This window comes from Trichoplusia ni, chromosome 1 (genome assembly GCF_003590095.1).
Source record: "Trichoplusia ni isolate ovarian cell line Hi5 chromosome 1, tn1, whole genome shotgun sequence".
Taxonomy (NCBI): Eukaryota; Metazoa; Arthropoda; class Insecta; order Lepidoptera; family Noctuidae; genus Trichoplusia; species Trichoplusia ni.
This window is the reverse complement of record NC_039478.1, coordinates 16,847,617-16,869,406: the sequence shown is the minus strand read 5'-3', so window position 1 is coordinate 16,869,406 and position 21,790 is coordinate 16,847,617. Positions and strand designations below refer to the sequence as shown.

Here is a 21,790-nt window from a genome sequence, read left to right as displayed (position 1 = left end):
ATCTAATTTCCTTCTGAAAAACATATTAAATTTGACTCGTGGAACCTCGCTCACGTTTCCACAACGCGATGTCACAAAACAAACAAAAACCCTGATGAATTGGTAATGAAAACGTTGGCATAAATACACCAACAGGACTTTTGATATTCTTTACATTTCTAATAAAGGGAAAGTTCGGCATGACGTCACCGACCCGTATCCAAGACCCAAACAAGATTATGGCGTTTTAATATTGCACAGTCCCGAAACTTTTATTGTTTTGTCCTTCGCGAGCATTATAATCAGAAAGGAGATTCTTTCATTGAGTGACGCCCTGCTTTCGTGTTAGAGTCAGCGATTACAAATCCTATTAAGACGGACATTGTGCCCCGACGCTTATTGTCCTATTACTTTTATTTTCATTTTCAACATAATTGAGATGAGTCGAGTCGCTTCTTAATTTCAAATCGCGATGTTTACGTATTATTGCGTCTGAGATAATGGCGGTAGAGGGTTGATAGAATTTGTGCAAACAATTTTGTTGGATTTGTTCCGGTATCATGTTTTACGGTTCATGTAATACAAGAACACCAATTGTGATTGTATTAATCTGTTTAGAATGAAAAGACATTGTTGTTTGGGTAAATCTTTTTGAGTTTCTCTCATTGTAATTGGCTTTTTATTAACAAGAATGTTTATGGAGTAGTACTTTATTGTTTCTTTAATTTATGTAGTAAATGGTGGTATAAAAAAATCTAGTCTGTTGATAAGGCATTGGGATACATGTGGCCATTTAGTGCCGTCTTTAGAAACTGGTGAAACAATTGGAGCCATTCAAAAAATCTTCTTTGAGATGTAACTTTTTATTTGGTTAACACTTAATAATACGGGCTCTTGAATTAATAGACAATGCTTGTGATAAGGCTCGTGGGGTAACATAAGTAATTTTTGAAGAAAATTAAATGTCTTTCTAATTGACCGTTGTTATAATGGCATGTAGATGTGAATAACAAGAGGTGTTGAGCAGATGATGGAAAAAAATATATAAGAAAAATGACTTCTTTCGGCAAAATGTCTACTGGTTCTCTCAACAATATAAAAGTGACAGTCAATGTTGTTCTCAATCACGAATACGGATCAATACGTGCTAGTGCAGAATTGGAACGCATAAAATTGTAAAAAAAAATAACATTCCGAATTCATCCTTAACCCAACAAATTAATGTTTATATTTGACTGCCTTGAGGCAAACAAGGACACTAATGATTTACAAATAACAATAGGTCTTAACGACTTTGAAGTACTTCAACACTACACTAGTGCTTTACATTTGTCAGACAACGATGGTCCAATGAAAGCTACTAATGTATTTTCCTCCTTAAAATCCATCATCTCTTCAACACTCCCACTAATGTCCTCTCTAACATATTTCTAAAATAAAACCCCTTTTTTCCACCTCAGAACCGGGTTCAGCACCTCGCAACGTGCAAGTCCGTCCACTAAGCTCGAGTACAATGGTGATACAGTGGGATGAACCAGAGACGCCCAACGGACAAGTTACGGTAAGGATTCTGAATAGAGCCCCAATTGGATTCCGAGGTTTGATCGAGTTATACCCGAGTTGGGTGGATCCTTCTTCAGAGTTAGTTTAGAGAGAAATGGAAAGTGAAACGCAAGATTCGCAAGTGATAGCCGTTGGTTTAAGTGAATTTGATTTGGTAATTTTGGAGCTTTAAATTGATGTGTTGTTATTTGAAAGAAATAAAAGTGTAAATAAGTTTGAATGATGTATTTAATCGAAAGTATGTATATGTAACACATACAGACTTTGGGCCACATAACCGAGTGATAGAAGTCTCCACGCCAAACGATACGACGAAAAGTTCGATCCCCGCGTAGGATAAGCATTTCGCTAATCGCACACGAGTCTGGATGTATTGTGCATGTGACTTGAAAGGTAATACGGGAGCCGATTGAAGAAAAATAAGCTCTAATAAAACGTATCCTCAATCATTATAATTTTCAAATCTTGAGCACTTACTCTTTTAATTTTCTCGTATAAACGGCCAGTCATATTCCTAAAGTTGTATTGTTTTTCCAGGGTTACAAAATCTTCTACACCACGGATCCCTCGCAACCATTGCAATCGTGGCACTCGCAAATGGTAAGTTGTTTAAACAAATTTACAAATCCGTTCGTGAACCTTATTTACCTTCTGACGACCTCCGTGGTCGAGTGGCGCACGCACCGGTTTCAAGGTGTCGCTAGCTCTGAGGTCCCGGGTTCGATCCCCGGCCGGGTCAATGTAAAAATTCACATTTCTACGTTGTATCTGAATTCCATAACACAAGTGCTTTAGCAACTTACTTTTTGTTCAGAACAATGTATGTGATGTTGTCCGCATTTATTTATTTATTTATTTATGTCCAAGAAGTTTCACTCTATAAATGGAAAAGAAAACTATGAAAATTCATATAACTAACACCTGAATTTTCATGAGTACCTTACCATTTAAATTCTTTCTTTCAAAATTCAGATGACTGATCTGAATTTCCATTTTTGTCTTTAAAAAATTCTTCTTTTTGATCGTATCCGTAACTTAAGTCCAAAAAAGTATGGAATCTCAAACCCCTGTAATTACAGATGGACAACAGCCACCTTACCACGATCAGTGAGCTGACTCCGCACACGGTGTACACGATACGAGTGCAGGCCTTCACCTCGGTAGGACCGGGACCGATATCCGCGCCCGTACAGGTTAAGACGCAGCAAGGTAAGATATAGGGTTAAAAAGTACAAATTTAATAATGTTTAAAGATATGCCCTTATAGCTGGAGTTGGAATAACGGGTAGTTTTAAAGGTATGTTTTTGGTAGGTATTTTCCACGAAGAATTTTTAATGTGACGGGATTTTGTGGTTATTTAAACAGTGGATTTCAGGATAAAATTGGCCACATTATGAGGTTTTAAAAAAGTTTTTTTTTATAAGCGTTATTTGCGTCATCAACAAATAATATTAAGACTTTATTACAACATGTTTAGTTAATTTTCAATCGGCAAAATGTGTTAAACCTCTTTCGTTGTCCAGGAGTACCGTCGCAGCCATCGAACCTGATAGCAGTGGAAGCTGGCGAGACTTCCGTGACCCTCTCCTGGAGAAGACCAGCCCACGCTGGGGATAACATAGTGTCGTACGAGTTGTACTGGAACGATACCTATGCAAAAGAACACCATAGGAAGTAAGAATAGACTATAGAAACCTATGTACCGTTAAACACGAATGTCCCAATTTTTGCATTTTTGGTAAATTTGCCAAAAAATCCAGGTTTTTTTGTACATTTGTGCTTCCAAAATCTTGTCGTTTTATGGATGGACTCTCAAGAGGAGGTATATTTACTCTCCCGAACGTTAATGTTGGTTTTTTTATTTGGGCATAATTTTACCAAAGCTTGTTTTTGGAGTATAACGCAGGCACCTTTCTCGATTGTCACTAACCGGAGTATTTCTTAGGCGGATACCAATAACAGAGACCTACACTCTGAACGGGCTGTACCCGAACACGTTGTACTACATCTGGCTGGCTGCGCGCTCGCAGCGGGGCGAGGGCGCGACCACGCCGCCCATCGCCGTCCGGACCAAGCAATACGGTATGTCCACACGCCACACGCCCGGGGTGACGTCTCGTGAAGAGTGAGTGTAGACAGCACGACCGGGAACGACCCACGAAAACTGAACTGAAAAACCCATTCAGAACCCCTACATTCCTCCAATAGAAGTTTCACTCCCAAAACAATTTATGGAAAATACTTTCAACTGCTCAACTCAAAAATTCTTCGGACATTTTCGTAATTTGTATTTGTGTGGCTCCTTCCCGGTCATCGCTTGAGATATGAGTGAGTGAACCTATTGTGGTTTTCCAGGTAACTCCTAATGTAATATTTCACATAAGAGCACCTGCCCGGCACGCTGCCAGTAATACAGCACAAGCACCAAGTTTTATCACAATATGTGTTTTGTAATCGTAAATTTGTCGAAACGGTAATGTGTACGCCGTAACTTGATTGCGCCGCCGAACGAAACTGTCCAAGTTGTGAGCGAGAATTTGCTTAATTGAACGCGTACACGGTACCTTAGTAGTAGCTTTATGTTGTACGTAGGTCAGACTTTTGAATCCGAGGTTACCGCCTGAAACGACATTTTTATTTTATTTACATGCTGACGACGCGGACTACATTCACAAATCTTTGGTCGACTATCATTAACATTATCGAGCATCATCAATCTTATTGTCTCGATTGATCGCATCATCTATCACTGGGATAAAATGGTGTTCTCCGCATCGTAAGCTAGAACATAATCATCACAATTTTCTTCCAACAGGGGAAGTGTGACGGATGAGACTTAGAGATGTATGGGCGAGCGGATCCTACATTCACACCACACTAACAAAAAGTGCATGCTCGTTTATTTTGACGACTGACGTCGTTATTTCATTTTGGTTCTGGGCACATTTTGTTTTTTGTTTCAATCGCATTCAGTGATTGCGTCGGTTAGGTTCGTGCGTGTTTGGGTGTAACGCGCGCGCGGCACGTGGTCGCGCGCCATTTGAGTTGCAGGTGTGGGCCTGGCTGGCCGGGGCGGCCTGGCTGGCGGCCGTCGCTTACTGTTGAGCTTGTGTAGTTCCTGGAGCGCCCCCGATGAATGTGACGGCGGTGGCCGTGTCGCCCACCGCGGTGCGCGTGTCGTGGCAGCCGCCGCCCGCCGAGCGCGCCAACGGCAGGATCGCTTACTACAAGCTGCTTTGCGTGGAGTCGGGGAGGGGGGACTCGGAGGCCACGGTCGTCAAACTCAATCAGACGTCGTTCGTGCTGGACGAGCTGCGCCGCTGGACCGAGTACCGCATCTGGGTGCTGGCCGGCACCAGCGTGGGCGACGGGCCCGCCTCCTACCCCGTCACGGTCCGCACGCACGAAGACGGTACGTGTCGCTATTAACACACGACATACACTAACTTACCACTGACCACTCGCCTCAATTTTATGATGACCTTCGCTTTCGATGGCGAAACGATTTTCGGACAAAGTACTCTTTTTATAAAACTTTTTAATATAATCTGAGGAGCGGTAATAAACATAAAATCATAAAATTGAGCGATCCCGGGCCAAAGAATTAATTGCTAATAATTGATGAATAATTTAATTATCTTTGAAATTAACAAAGTTCTTTGGCTATGTAATATCAGAGGAGCTTTTGGAAGTTCATTTACTTTTTTAAACTTTTCTAAAATTAGCTAAGAGATTCCTAATCTGTTGCAATGTATACGTTTAAAACAATCCTCTGTTACTACATTTAACTTTACTTACTAAAATTAACAATATTCATGATGAAAATGATTTCTAATGTTACATCTATTTACTAACGAAACCTTGGGATGCTACAAAGTTGGTATAAAGTGTGTATAAAATCATTCATATAACAATTAATGTTCAATTCACAAACGAAAACAATTTCAACGAATGAATAAATTTCTACTGTAACTATCCTATGCCGTATGAATGATTTTATCGTGAAAAATATAATAACCGCATTGAAAATGGAATTGTTCAATTTACAATTACCGTCACAGAATGTTTAGTAAACGTGTTCGCGCGCACAATAAGTACTCGGAAACAATTCCATTTTAACTGCGACTGACTTAATGATATGCAAATGTTTATTGGTTCAATATTGGTGGTGGGCTATTATGATAAATAAACCATTAAAACCATGACGGAATACTTCATAATCACATTATCAAACTCGATGCGCTATATCTACCGAAATACTAATGTCATTTTTTCTTTTGTTCCTTTTTTGTGAGCACATAGCAGGATTCTAAACAAGGAGGTTCAGTTCTCGTAACAAAAGTATTACTATGCTTGCCGATAATATTTACATGTATATCTATAATCATGTCACAGATGATCATTTTGGTTTCACTTTATTATAGTCGCTATGCACAGCGGCATAGAGTCGATAATATCCACTCACTTGTCACATGTAATGATTCTTTTGATGACGCGTCGAACGACTCGTCATCGTCTCGTTCAGATGGCACTCACTGAAATGCAAAGTTTATAATGCACCTGGTATAGTGTCGACGGCACCGTTATATTATTGATTTTGGCGCACAGTTGTTGAGTATTTAGCAATGGACACAATTTTGCATGCTTTCTTTACCGACACCGCACCGTTTTTCGTTCAATTAAGTTTTCACTGGGCACCAGATAGGTTTCACGTTTTGCTGCACGCAATTGTTTATTGAATATTGTGACGATGGTTGCGTGAGGTAATACTGCACTTTTAGGATTCACTCAGCACATCTAGCGACGACACGAGGTGAGAGAGCGAGTGCGTGACACGACAGCTGTGAGCGCGTGCGGGCCCCGCGCCGCGCCCGCTGCGGCCCGGCGGCGGGCTGGGCGCGGTGGGCGCGGGGCGGGCCCCGCCCGCTCGCACCGCTCCACACGCACCACGGCCCGAGCGCCGCATTTGAATACCAATACCGTCCCCACACGACACGCGCGCATGCTACTGAACTACTCACAATTACTACTTCTTTACTCACTGTACTGTCCTGACTACTATCTACTATTAGCGGGAAGGCTGCGGGTCGAAGCCGCGTCCCCAGGATCCAACCAAATTTCATTTATATCCAGTACCCATTGGCTCTCAATTGGATCCCAGGGATAGGTCCGCGACACTCTTCGCCTGTACTCCCCGACTGCTCAGCTCGGTTACTAGACTACGCGCTACTACTCTCTCTCTCTTTATCTCTATCTCTCTGTCTCTCACTTGCTCTTGTGCTACATCTTCTTGGCAGTAGCAGTTTCTCTCTTGCCTCTCTTCTTTCTTCCGTATACTCTATCAGACTGTCGTCGTGCATGCACACTAGATATTGTGACATAATACAAATACTATTATGCCTAACGTTCGCTATTGCCGTATACAAAGAACGGGCGGGGATCAAAGAACGCTGCGTGATATACCCTGGCATCAATCACTCCTGTAAAGTACATGGCCGTTTTTATATTAAATACAGAACAGTTTTATTGAGAAGCACAGCCAATGGACACTCTGACACTGTCACAAACATCACAGAAGATACACGAGGTACGAGGCTTCACACACACAGAAGGTACGAAGGCGCACATTGACAAGACTTACACAATAGAAGCACACACACACAGACTGGCGCCGCCGTCGTGTTAATCAATACATGTGCGTGTGAGTGACTTCTCTGCACCGAGGGACGCGGAATGGTTAACTGAACGTGTGCACTTTGCCTTTCTCTGTCCAATTCAAATACCTCCCAAAATATGTTAACGTCGACCTAAAAGTCATATTATAAACGTAGTTAGACGAAAAAGATCCTTCGTAACAAACAAACTCCACACATTTTCACTCTATTCAAGGAATAAAAATTCTCATTCCCGCTTGTTCCGACAGAAAAAGGCAATGCATACGAACCTAGACCGGTCCCAAGCGGCTTAAACCGAATGCGCCTCCTAAAGAGCTCGAAATACACGAGGAAATAAAATAAGAGTGCCCCCCATTTCGCCGACAAGCGTTCTACTCGTAATCTCTCACTTAGTAGTTCCGTTCGCCCTGCAATGTTCGCACAATTTGTCTTAAATGTATTTGAATGCGTTTTTCTCTTTTTTCTCTCGTCACTGACTTTGTATGGGCCGCTGGTAACCCGTACAGCCATAAGGAGTGAGTACCAATTACTATAGTGCTTGTTTCAGTGTGCGTTTGTGCTTGTGCCTTAAGCTTTCTGTAGATAATCTTCCTAGTTCCTTAATCTAACGACTACTGTGAAACAAACTGCAAGCGGTAACCTTTTTGATAAGCATGTCTTCATAGACGATTTTTTGATGATTTGAAAGACTTGGTGTGTCCTTTTCTGTGATTTTGTTTTGAATTGATACTCCCAAGTCTTGACGTCCCGAAGCATGATCCCTTGCAGTGTGTGAATTAAGGATTTTTAGTTTTAGAAATGCTGCTTTGGAAACTTATAGATGAATACTTACTAAATGTTTACTCTTTATAAACGCTTGACGATTTTAGTTGTTCTATACGATGTGGATTGGAAGGTAATGGATTTTAATTGGTTATGGTGATGTGAAAGGGCGTAAATGATTATGTCTCAGTGTGTGTTGGTATTCAAATGCCCGATCGAGATGCTGACAGGCGTGTGTAGACACTCGCCGCGACCAAAATGCTCTATCCGCATCGCCGACGGGGTTTACCGACCGCACTAATAAACTACAATCAATTGCCAAAGTTCGCAATGCTTGATTTAAATGAAAAGAAAGCCTTTGACGCTTAATTCCAATTCTAAGCCCTTCGAGTCGCTTTAGGTAGTTTTTTTAGTACGCTCCCGTAGATGCTGATAGGGCAGTTTAGGTCGATTTACAAACAGGTGCGGCTCAGATATCTCACATTGTTTTTGTGTGCTCACAGTACCCGGAGAGCCCCAAGACGTGAAGGTGATAGCCATCAACTCCACGTCCATCCATGTCACGTGGAAGCCGCCGCAGGAGAAAGAAAAGAACGGCATTATAAGGGGGTATCATGTACACGTGCAAGAAGTGAGAGAAGAGGTACGTAATATACTGTTATATAAGCTTATAAAACTTTTTCTTTAACTGTGCAGTCCATTAAATTAAAATTTATTTCGTCTAGGGCAAGGGACTACTTAATGACCCGATGCGATTTAACGTAATGGACGAAACGACGCTCGAATTGAATATATCGGGGCTTCAACCGGATACGCGGTACAACGTGCAAGTGGCTGCTCTGACGAGGAAGGGGGACGGTGACCGAAGTACGCCGGTGTCTGTGAAGACGCCTGGCGGTGTGCCAAACAGGGCTACCGTCAACCTGAAGTAAGACTCAATTATTTACCAAATCATATTTCATTTCGAAAATGCTACGAACGGTAATAACTCACATAAATATATTTTGTTGCAGGGTTTTAGAAAGGGAGCCAGTTGTATCAATAGAATTAGAATGGAGTAAACCGTCCCAAACTTATGGTGATTTGCTCGGGTATCGATTACGGTACGGAATAAAAGATCAACCCTTAGAGGAAGTCAATTTCCCCGGTACTAAGGTGCACTCGTATAAAATTAACGACTTAGAGAGAGGTGTCCAATATGAATTTAGGGTAGCAGGTAAAAACCATATCGGTATAGGTCAAGAAACTATCAAATATTGGCTAACACCTGAAGGTGCACCGAAAGGGCCTCCAACGAATGTCACATACCATTTCCAAACACCAGACATTATTAGTATTACTTGGGAAGCTCCAATCCGAGCTGACCGTAGCGGACAAATTAAGAAATACGATGTCCAGTTCTACAAGAGAGGAGATCAATCGTCCGTTGCAGAGAAGACTACGGAATTAACTAAAGCAGTGTTCACTGGTTTAGAGGAAGATGCGCATTATGTGTTCAAAGTACGCGCGTACACAGACCAAGGAGCTGGACCGTACAGTAAAGACGTGACGGCTCACACTGAAAGGGACATCGGTAGAGCGCCCATGTCAGTTAAAGCCGTCGCGACTTCTGAGTCCAGTGTCGAAGTTTGGTGGGAAACGTTCCGATCGAGAAAGAAGATCATTGGTTACGTCATATTCTATACTATGACGCCGGTTGAAGATCTAGATGAATGGCAACAAAAGAATGTTCACGTCACGCACTCGGCTGATTTGGAAAATTTGGAAAAGTTTGCCGAATACGCTGTCGCTGTTGCTGCCAAAACAGCTGATGGTCTTGGAAGGTTATCAGAGAAAGTCACTGTTAAAGTCAGACCAGAAGAAGTGCCTTTACACCTTAGGGCTCAAGATGTGTCCACACACTCCATGACGTTGTCATGGTCACCTCCGTTACGCTTAAACCCCGTTAGCTATAAGATATCCTACAATGCAATTAAAGAATTTGTTGACTCTCTTGGTATGACGCAAACGCAAGAAATACCAAGAAAGGAAATTATTGTGAAGCATGATAGAACATCGTATTCGATAAATGATCTATCACCATTCACAACGTATAATGTTAATGTAAGTGCCATACCTAATGATGATTCGTATCGACCGCCAACGAAGATCACCGTCACCACGCAGATGGCAGCGCCCAAGCCTATGGTGAAGCCAGACTTCTACGGTGTTGTTGAAAACGAAATTCTTGTTATTCTACCTCAAGCCTCGGAAGAGTACGGACCCATATCGCATTATTATCTAGTTGTAGTGCCTGATGATAAAGCCCATAATCATAAGAATCCGGATCAGTTCCTAACAGACGATTTAATAAAAAATAATGTTCGAACAGATGATGAAAACGCACCCTACATTGCGGCCAAATTCTTACAACGAAATATTTTGTATACATTCCATCTCGGTAATGATGAAATGTATGAAGGTTTCCTAAACAGAAAATTGAATCCTAGTAAAAAGTATCGAGTGTTCGTAAGAGCTGTTGTGGATACCCCCCAAAAGCACCTTTATACGTCCAGTCCATTTTCGGAGTACTTATCTTTGGATATGCGGGAAGCGCCTCCTGGCGAGGAACCGAGCAGACCTGACCCTAAGGACATCCATGGAGATCCCGAAATCAAAATTGAAGAGAATAGGAAGGAAGCCGGTATGGTGTGGGTCATTGGGCCTATTATTGCAGCTTTAATGCTTTCGCTGTGTTTAGTCGTATTGTTTATATTTAAGAGAAGACGGCAGCCCTGCAAAGCCCCTGATCAGGCTGCAGTGACCAGACCATTAATGTCAGCCGATGTTGGCTTCGGCGCACCATCAGACCCAGTCGAAATGAGACGGTTGAATTTCCAAACTCCTGCTATGATTTCACATCCTCCAATTCCTATTTTGGAGCTTTCTGAACACATAGATAGACTAAAAACTAATGATAACCTGAAGTTTTCACAAGAATATGAAAGTATTGAGCCCGGCCAACAATTCACATGGGATCACTCCAATATGGAAGTAAACAAGCCCAAGAATCGTTATGCCAATGTCATAGCCTACGATCATAGTCGAGTGATCCTTCAGCCTATCGACGGAATACTTGGAAGCGACTACATTAACGCCAACTACTGCGATGGCTATCGCAAACATAATGCTTACGTCGCAACTCAAGGACCACTCCAAGAAACACTAGCAGATTTCTGGAGAATGTGCTGGGAACTTCGCACTTCTACCATAGTGATGATGACTAAACTAGAGGAAAGAACTAGAATCAAATGTGATCAGTACTGGCCTAGCAGGGGGACCGAAACGTACGGCATGATGTCCGTAACCATAGCCGAGGTTCAAGAGCTCGCTACTTACTGTATTCGGACATTCCAAGTTGAGCGAAATGGAAATAGTAGCGAGCGTCGGGAGATCAAACAGTTGCAATTCACCGCATGGCCTGACCATGGAGTTCCTGACCACCCAGCGCCGTTCCTACAATTCTTACGTCGTGTGAGAGCTTTGAATCCTCCCGACGCTGGACCATTGGTCGTTCATTGCTCTGCTGGCGTCGGCCGCACTGGTTGCTTCATCGTGATTGATTCTATGCTTGAAAGAGCTCGCCATGAACGAACCGTTGATATCTACGGCCATGTAACATGTTTGCGAGCTCAACGTAACTACATGGTGCAGACCGAAGACCAATACATTTTCATCCACGACGCTCTGCTCGAAGCCGTTATTTGCGGTGACACTGAGGTCCCCGCACGTAACCTACACGCTCACATTCAAAAGCTAATGCGCGTCGATCCCATTGAAAATATCACTGGTATGGAATTGGAATTTAAAAAGTTGGCGAATATGAAAGCCGACTCTAGTCGATTTGTGTCAGCTAGTCTGCCGTGCAACAAGCATAAGAATAGATTGGTGCATATCTTGCCCTTTGAATCGACTCGCGTTTGTTTGACGCCTCGTGATGGGTCTGACTACATCAACGCGTCGTTCGTGGATGGCTATAGATACAGAGCAGCGTACATCGCCACCCAAGGCCCGCTGTCAGACACTACTGATGACTTCTGGCGAATGCTTTGGGAACACAATTCGACAATCATTGTGATGCTAACCAAGCTGAAGGAGATGGGCCGAGTAAGCTATTTACTATTTATTCCTTTTTTTTCTTTATTCTATTTCCTTCCTTCATACAGTTAAAATAATTTGTATTTTTAGGAAAAATGTCACCAGTACTGGCCGTCAGACCGTTCTGTGCGTTACCAATGCTTCGTGGTGGATCCGATCGCAGAATATAACATGCCTCAGTACATCTTGAGGGAATTCAAGGTCAGTACTCCTGAAATTCCTTCATCCACTTGCAGATATTTAACTATAGAGGGATGTCTAAAATTCTTGGTACATTCAGGTCACGGATGCCCGCGATGGTTCGTCGAGAACGGTGAGACAGTTCCAGTTCACGGATTGGCCGGAGCAGGGAGTGCCCAAGAGCGGCGAGGGCTTCATCGACTTCTTAGGACAAGTTCACAAGACCAAGGAGCAGTTCGGTCAAGACGGACCGATCACTGTTCACTGCAGGTACTGTATTCAATATTTTTCTTACTGTTTGTGTAATGCTTACTTAATGATTTCCATCAAATTAGTAAAATAATTTGACTGCTCCACTCTCTTTTCCATGAACCATGACAACAATTAAATCTAATTTGAATTGCTCAAATATTTTAATAGACAAATCAAAACCACGACCTTTTGAAGAATAACGTGATGTCAAGTATTCCTACACACAATTTTTTTCCTTCTAAAACTTTGAAACCTTTTCTTAACCCTCACTTCTCTCGATGTATCATCACCTTAAGGCAATTTTAACATATTCATATAATCTACGTTGTGTGGTACAGCGCGGGCGTGGGCCGCACCGGCGTGTTCATCACGCTGTCCACGGTGCTGGAGCGCATGCAGTACGAGGGCGTCGTGGACGTGTTCCAGACAGTGCGCACTCTGCGCACGCAGCGCCCCGCCATGGTGCAAACTGAGGTATTTTTGTTATTGCTACAATCATTCTCCTTCGCTGTTACATTCAGAAGTATATGGGATGGGCTTCTAATGGTTGTGATGCTTCTAGTGATGAAGTAGTTCGTTTGGTACGAACCGAAGTTTGAGAAAAAAAAACTTTTCAAAAACGTGTACTGTAGTCCCGAGCAAGGCCACTATGCTTTAATCATCCCACATACAAATCACTAAGCCCTCTCATAAGACGCGGCGGAAGTCACACCAATAGAAGGACTTTACATCTGCGAGACTTTGCGTCTGCTGTTCTTTTCTTTTGGAGTGCATGCAGTGCGCCATCCTTTTCGGTGTGTGTGTCCTCGTCGCCGTTTTATGTTGGATAGAACCTACTGGGTATATATTTGGCCCTGGAATTATCGGGCAAGCGACAAACGTAGATGACCCCTTCCCAGTTTAAAAACACTTACATAAATAAGTCCTCAGTATTCTTAAATCCTCTTTAAACCGTTTGTAAATTTCATTCAGATAACTGTAAATACAAATGAAAATACAATTTACCGTATCACCGTGTGTTAAATTTCTATAATAATAATAGCTAAGCACATTATACTTCAGCACAGACTGATTTATGTTGTGTACTGTGAAGGCTCTGACAGAAATGGGCCACAATGTCACAAAGGCGTTGACAGTGACATTTTGCATGCATTTCTAGTTAAATGCATTTCAGCAGTGCAGGAATCTATTAATAATGTCGTGTCGTGTAGAATGTTTCGAATTATACTGTGGCTGAATGTCCGTTTTAATTTCATGTTTAGATTTTTGGTCTATGTTAGTGTAATATGAAAACTACGGTTCTATGTGTCATTAATTACAAAGGTTGTTTTAAATAACGATTGATAAAATCTTTAATAACGTAAAAAAATATTGAATTACTAGCTTTTCCCCGCGGCTTCGACGCGTCGAGGTCGGTTATATCGCGTTTCCATGAGAACTCTTCAAAAGTTCGGGATAAAAACTATCCTATGTTCTTTCTCAAGGTCAACTCTACCTCTGTACCAAATTTCATTAAAATCAGTTTAGAGGTTTAGACGTGAAAGCGTAACAGACAGACAGACAGAGTTACTTTCGCATTTATAATATTATATAGTAGGGATATCCACCCTTCTAGATCTTTTCCTATTTTACCTGCAACCAACCATACTAACACCTTATTATTCCCAATTTTTTACACACTCACTATCTTGTTAATGTCCCCTTTTACACTACATATTTACGAATTAAGTACATGATAAACATTATGTAAATATAAATATTCGTCCACAGGACCAGTACGAGTTCTGCTACCGCGCGGCTCTTGAGTACCTCGGCTCCTTCGACCACTACGCCAACTGACGATGAGACATACTCGTCTAAACGCAAACGAACACTGTCGCGCGAACTATTATCACGTATGTACTTAATTTGGGACAAAGGAGTATCTATTATAATGTCATACCGTATATTGTAACTTTCAAGTCAGTCATTTAAACAAAAGTTTTTTTGTTGGGATTGAAATTTTGACAGCTAATCCAAGATGGCGACTCGGCCGTTATATATAAATTCTGAACGGTTTCGGAGGAAAGTAAGTTAATGTTCGGTATCAGTATAAATGTTTAATGGTTTATCAATTGTTCTGGAGTAATCTAGGGATTTCTGATCATCTCATGCACGCATTAAGTCAAATCAATCAGAATCGTATAGATGCAAAGACATTATAGAATCCACTTAGACATGTTCCATCTTTTATTCATGGCCATGCAATGAAGACAATAATAAATATAAAATAGAACTAACTTTTCAGATCCCACTTAAATCATTAGATAATTAAAAAAAAACCACTACAGATTAAAAATATAACTTCTTTGTCCCAACTCGCCACAGATATAAAATATCTAACGACAGAGTTCCGCGCTAGAGACGTAACGTAGGTAGTGATGTACCGACGAGATTGACAGACTGTCATTTTCACCCTTGTATAAGAGGCTAAAACATGTATGAGTGCCTAGGAACGCTACTTATGATGTAATTTACGATTGTGACCACTTAAAATCATGATTGTGAGTCGGAAGGGTAATAACTATAATTAATTATTATCCTATTATCTAACTTATGATAGAATATGAGCCGGGAACATGTTTAGTGTACGCTACTGTGGATAAATGTTGAATGAATGAACACTATGAAACGTTGATCGTTAAATATTACGATACGGGTCGTTGGGCCCCTTTTGTAAAGTGCTCAGCTTTGGTACTACGAAAACTTAAACGAGGATTTTTATCGTTGTCGAAGCGAGACGCCGTTACACGCTGTGTATTATGCTTTCTCGCTTCCACAAGAGTAAGAGTCCTGTATAAGTGTTCGTAGTAGAGGCCCATGACGTAATACGATGGATACATATAGTTGCTTTAAATCTTCGCATGTCTAAACGTGTCCCCGGCTCCTCACTGTTCGTGCTATTTTTGTCTCTAAAACGGAACAGTCAAATGTTAAAGTCCATATAAACAGTTGAATTATACTTAGATGCATTTATATGATGAGAAAGAGTTTTGAGAAATATTTAATGATCAGTGTAATGGTTACGCCGTGAAAATATAATTTGCGTGCAAATATAAAATTACCTAACATTAGTGAATGAACAGCGCTTAGAGACTTAAATAACTTTATGCGGTATATTCAATTCTGATCGTCACACATATATACAAACATATTGTAAAATGTATAAATAGTTATTGCAGCTGTAATTAGAAGTTTATTTTTCATATCGGGTGTTAAAATATGTTTAAGTAGTGTAAATTGTGGTAACGCGTTTCATTATTGCAATATTATATGGAAACTAGACGAATCGGCTGTGTCGTGTGAATTTTTGTCTGTCCTGTGAGTAGTTCATAATTATGTAAATATTTGTATTTATCAACGTTTGTAACTTTGTTGCTTCTGTTAAGACTTGCCCGTTTGAACCAGCCAATCGTGTTGCCGTTAATAGGCCGCGGAAACATATTTAGCATACGCTACGCAAATACCATTAGTCAAAGTAAATACTATTTAGTTAATTGTAATTAAGTATTGCAGTGGAAATTGACGATTAAATTCTGATTTAATCCAAAAAGGTTTTCAATCAAAATAGATTCAAATCACATGGAATCGTGTAAAGTTGAACTTTTATTTTTAAAATGCTAAAACTAATATCGGCCAATTCGTTTCTTAGTTTAATTTGCGAACAAAGATATCTGTCAGTTTTCTGACCCGAAACGTTACTTATTTTCAATCACTGCTTGCTTTTAGAAGAAATCGTGATTCGATGACATATCTATATGTAGTTAGATAAATATGTTTTGGTGTGGTAAATATAGAGTAAGGGGTTCAGATTCAATTATATTTGGATCGAGAATCTACGTATGATGTAAAAGATATGAATTAATTCTGGTTGCAAAAAGGCTATATTGCAAAGACCGTTAACAAAAATAAATCTCTTTTTTTATTGATGTCAAGATTTTTTACATCGACTTTTGGTTGTTTTTGCTTCTCATAAAACGTGGAAAGTAAAGGACATCGGTAAGACATAGCGAGTGACACGCGCGACTGCCACGACTCTATCACTATTTTAAGCTATCTTTAAGTGTAGTATGTTATTTAATCTTTTACAGTAATCCCCTTGCATAGTAAATGTATAAGAATTTTTACGTTTTTCACTCGTTTTATACAATATACCTACTACTTGTATCAATCTACCTATTTATAAGTTAAATTTGAGCTTGTATGAAACTTAGGGAATAAGCGGTGACGCTGTATTCAAACATTAATGTAGATTTGCGGACAATTTAAGAAGAGGCTCATACTAAGGAGGAAGTTATAATAAGTACGTGTGGTCCCGGCCGGCAAACGGCCGCGACATTCGTTACTGCCAATCGTTTCACTTAGCTATAAAAAAAGTAAAAATAAAAAATACAATAAAATACGAAACGTACGTAGAGTTAATGAAAAATATTGTTAAATTGAGGTTATAGTGAAAAATTTAATATTCGTTGATGAATCATGTATTTAGCGAGGTTCGAACATTTACACGCTAGCGAGCACGAGAAGCTTCTTAACTTGCTTTATCAATGAGCAGGTCAAAAAATAATAATGTTTAAGTGATTTTAGGCTTTACTTTTCTATCATTCCTTTATTTTTTCTTATTTTTATTTTTATCGTCGTGAACGATATTTTCTTTTTGTAAACGTATCCGAACGCACATAACGATCTCTTTTACAGTTTTCGTATGTCATTCTTAGGCTTAGGTAATGTATCATTCTGCCATTAAGTAATAACATGTTATAACTGTCACAGTCGTAATACCGCGTAACTATGAAAAGTAATTTGGAACAGTTTGTTGCTGTTTTCAAACATATTTATGTAAATAGAATAAATCATGAAATAATTAATTACAATTTTATTTTACCGTTTCATAGGTGTCAGAGAACAATAATTAAATAAAGGTATTTTGTAGACTTAGGCTTTTCGTACATATGTAGGTCAAATAACTTGACACTTTAATCTCCGAGTGTCTAATCCGTCTTTGGCGACTAAAATCATCGGGCTTTGAACACTTGTGTTACCTCCTGTACGCATAACCTAGGTCTACTAAAAACCTAGGCAACTAAACCTTGGGAAACGAGGCAGCTTATTAACAAGTTTTTATAGTTACGCGGCATTATAAATCATAAAGAATATTATGCCATATTGAAGGTGCTGTTGATTCCATAATTTAGTACAAAACGGTTGTTTTAACGCGTGCATGTCTCATAAATCAAATGTCATTTAACTATGTTCGGTGTGTTAAGACTGATTATACCAACTAATTTTGATGTGTTCTTAATTTTATTTGTGTATCTTCACTATTATGTAATTTTAATATGATTCTTAAATGTAAATTAATTTGTAAATGATTGCCGATTAATGTAATGTTATTTTTTCTTAATTATTAATGTCCACTTGCCATGTTTGGGTAGTTGTTGTTTGGGAAACAATACTAGACTTCAAATGTTATTTTTTTAACAAATCTTAATAGTAGGTAACTCAAATAATAAATATTGCATAAAAAATGAAGTTAAAAAAGTATAATGACGGATCCTTTACCGTCACTCAATTAAGAAACTTTAATTAACTGGATCTCAAAAATATATAATTTTTTCGTCGCGAAGAGTTAACTTTAAAATTAATGTTTTAATATTTTTTCCCAACAACATTGCCCAAACAATGAATTGCTAATTTCTCTTGCATTTGTCGAGTACAATATTTTTGTAAGCACTCGCCATTAGCGTGTCGTTTTGTTGCGATGAACAAATCAATTATCTATCGCCCTAGCTTTAATGATAATTATTTTAGTGCAATTAAAATGGCGGACGCAATATGGTTGGCGGGACGATGTGTGAATGTAATTGTAGAAGTTTGTAGACGACAATTATTTTGTAAAAATACCCGCGCTGCGTCTCGGGACACAGTGGATTCGCAAAATTATACATATGTATATGGAGAAATAAATTTATGTGAGACCCATACACGTGGATTTTATTTATCTCTACCTTTATTGAATGCCTATAGGTGCCTACATATTGAATCAAGATTAAAAAAAACGTAAATAAAATAACACACAAAACTCAGTGTTTTTGACGCGATTGAATCATTTATTTAGAAAATAGGGTAACAATAACAAGAAATTCGTATTTACATCACGCCTTCTCTACGAAGAAGCTATCAGAAAACAAAACAATATTCTTAAAAGAAGCAAGTAGTGTGTGATTGCGGAATAAATGAATTCTTGAATGGGCACGTTTTTAAACGAAGTTCTACACTAGCCAGACAAACGTAATATTTACTTAAAGCAATAATATTTCGCAGAAAAACAAAAACAATAACGTTCGAGAGGCAGTTTCATATTTATTTATTTAATAACAGTTTACTGACGCGTATTTATCGGGATTGCCCGACTAGTTTCGGACTAAACCACAGGCCTCCATCACAAAGTGATGCGGCGTCGGGGTCGCCATTCGATCCATACAATTCACTTAAATGTTATTTTATTAATGAATAACTACAATATACAATTTCAAAATGTTTTATTGGTACACCATCATAAAGAACTTATGTCCTCCGAACACCTTTATAAAATTCGGCTAGGGACTTAACTATTTATAGCAAGCCTAAAAATCTCATCTTGATTAAGATTCTAAATAAAGTGAACCTAATTAAATTCTATTTGCTTAAACGAATAACTTACCCTGACATTTGGGTTTTTGATTCCGATTCTAAATTAGAAAGAAACATCCTCATTTAACAAACATTAACATAACAATGAATTATTCAAACTTCAAAGTGACAGTCCTAGAAATAATCCACGTCACAATCAATCCTCAGAAAAAAAGACAATAGGTACTCGCATTTTCACAAGATGGCTGGTTTTCTGGTATCACCTAACTACTAAATGCGACAATCTTGAAATAACGCTGTTAAATAATTTGATCTACGTGCATATGACATTTCGAGTGTAGATAATATCGCAAAATAATCGCTGTATTTTTGCTATAACAAATTAGCTAATACCACATCCGTGAATGGTTTATTTTTGGTCGCCAGTAATCCCATTAAGTAAATAGTGTCGCTCGCAAATTGCTCCAATGAATACGTATTGCCGGACGTTAATTATAATATCTGAGGGACGTGCCCGTTATATTGCCGCCATTGTCAAGTGTGTGGACTTGGCGACACGGAGGTGTAATTAGTGGAAAGTGCTGCGGAAAGAGGTGGTGTTTGTAAGTATTAAAGATTGGTCAGAGAATGGAGTTTTGTTTAAGGTAATATTGGGTACTATGTAGTTTTACCTTTGTTGGAGTAGTACGCCGTTTCAATTAGAGAGCATTATGCCAGTTTTTTTACTTAAGTAAAAAGTTTTCGCTCTTTGTCAGAAACACAACGAACACACTAAGTCATAACCCACAACCCACATACATTATTTTATTCGTGGGTAGTTTTAAAAATGAAAAATTTAACAAAAAAGAAATCTGTATTCCATTTAGGAGCCCACCCGCAATACTCAACTATATTACTCATTCATCGTGCAAGGATCTCCAAAGCTCCATCCAGTAAATGGCATGTCTTCGTTGACCCATTGTCAAGCATATTGGACTCTGAGACACCCGAGCCTTTGAACCCAAGGCTCAATATGCAACTTGGCTTGATAGCTTAAGTCGATTTCGAATATGAATTGGAATCTGGTGGAATCGAAGTGACGTGAATATCAATCGCTATAGTTCCGATTTAACAGTATCGGTATTGTCCTACCAAAGGAACTTTGATTGAGACTATGCGATGTGTTTGAACAGGACCCAACTCTATTTCGATGTAGTGACTGTGACATGTTCAAAGGTCGATTTGTGAACTAATTTAATGATCGCGACCTTAATTTGAGCAGTGCGGACTTTGTGACAACTCGTACTGAATTTGCACAACGAAAATCTTAATACCTATATGTTAATTGTTGCTTAAATGTGAGTATTTCTGTCGGATTTTTGTTAAACTACTTTTATGGATTATATCGAATTTCTGTTTCATTTTTCGGTGCGGACTTTGTGACAACTCTTGCCGAATTTGCACAATGAAATACTTAATATGAATTAATTCTATCTCTATAATAAAAATGCTTAAATCAAGTTCTATACTCTCTACAGCCTCCAATTCTTATTTAAGCTCTAACATAAATCTCAAATTCCGAACATATTCCAGAGATTCTTTAAATCTATTTTATGATTTTCCCGGTAATGTCTGCGTAACGTCGAGCCTGTCTGATCTGTACCAGTGCCTGTACAATACACGTAGCGAGAACAGACATTTCACAGCTGTTGAAACTAGGCCGCAACACCGGCACGTCCTAACCTTATAAGATAAAATCCATGCAAAATGTTTCATATTTCAAAGCAAAAGAGTTTTTACGAAAGCGATTTTTATCTACCCTTTAATAGTTCCCTCCTTTCAATCCTCTAGTATTTCTAAAGGCGGCTAAAATATGATTAATTACTTTTTGCGTTTTAGCGAATCGATGGGTTGTATTTAAATCATCGGCTAAGCCTTCCCCGGTAGCCATATTGGCTACCGCGCGTTCCCGCTTTTAATCCTGCCATAAATAACTGACTGACGCTTGTCTATGGTTTTAAAGGAAAACATTTTTTTGTTAATCACCAAACTCGTTTAGGAGTACACAATGAATGAACGAAGATGGTTGGGCCACCTTAATTATGTTTTTTTTTCTATATTAATCTTTAAATGATGGGCTTGTAACGTTTTCAGATGTGTTGACAAAAAGCTCGCTTTATTAACTAACCTCAAATGTTGAGGTATAATTATAAAGAAGTGTTAAAAACCTCTTTATGTTAATTACAACTTTATTCTTTACGTGGAATAAGTAGAATTTAAGCTTTGTCTAGGAATACAATTGGCATTCCTTACAAAAGCGCTTATTCTCATCAAAAATAAAATTAATAAACACCTTTGAAAAAATATTATTGTTTCGTGGAAAATCACGTAGTATATTCCTTTTGTCTGTTCTGCGTATTATTCAGCGCTGAACCATCCCACTGCGAGAACATATTTCGGTTTTGTTAAGATTGAACTTTGAATATCTCTCCTGCAACTATTTGCAAGCGATAAATACAAAGGGAAATCATTTATATTCAAGCTAGTTGGGGTCGGCTTCCAGTCTGACCTGATTCAACAAATACCGTAT

At 39.3% G+C, this 21,790-nt stretch overlaps 1 protein-coding gene across 3 annotated transcripts in view; it reads left to right on the top strand.

The window, feature by feature from the left end:
* The window catches only part of LOC113497499 (tyrosine-protein phosphatase Lar), a 369,958-nt gene extending 351,386 nt beyond the window's left edge, over nucleotides 1-18,572 (top strand). For all 3 annotated transcript variants that reach the window (XM_026877088.1, XM_026877081.1, XM_026877072.1), the window contains 13 exons: nucleotides 1,440-1,540; nucleotides 2,080-2,142; nucleotides 2,622-2,751; nucleotides 3,067-3,217; nucleotides 3,489-3,625; nucleotides 4,659-4,955; nucleotides 8,484-8,623; nucleotides 8,706-8,908; nucleotides 8,994-12,126; nucleotides 12,208-12,318; nucleotides 12,398-12,567; nucleotides 12,888-13,023; nucleotides 14,320-18,572. In XM_026877088.1, coding sequence (XP_026732889.1) covers nucleotides 1,440-1,540; nucleotides 2,080-2,142; nucleotides 2,622-2,751; nucleotides 3,067-3,217; nucleotides 3,489-3,625; nucleotides 4,659-4,955; nucleotides 8,484-8,623; nucleotides 8,706-8,908; nucleotides 8,994-12,126; nucleotides 12,208-12,318; nucleotides 12,398-12,567; nucleotides 12,888-13,023; nucleotides 14,320-14,388 — 4,841 coding nt within the window. In that variant the 3' untranslated portion in view covers nucleotides 14,389-18,572. The remainder of the gene's footprint in view (nucleotides 1-1,439; nucleotides 1,541-2,079; nucleotides 2,143-2,621; nucleotides 2,752-3,066; nucleotides 3,218-3,488; nucleotides 3,626-4,658; nucleotides 4,956-8,483; nucleotides 8,624-8,705; nucleotides 8,909-8,993; nucleotides 12,127-12,207; nucleotides 12,319-12,397; nucleotides 12,568-12,887; nucleotides 13,024-14,319) is intronic.
* The last annotated feature ends 3,218 nt before the right edge of the window (nucleotides 18,573-21,790 follow it).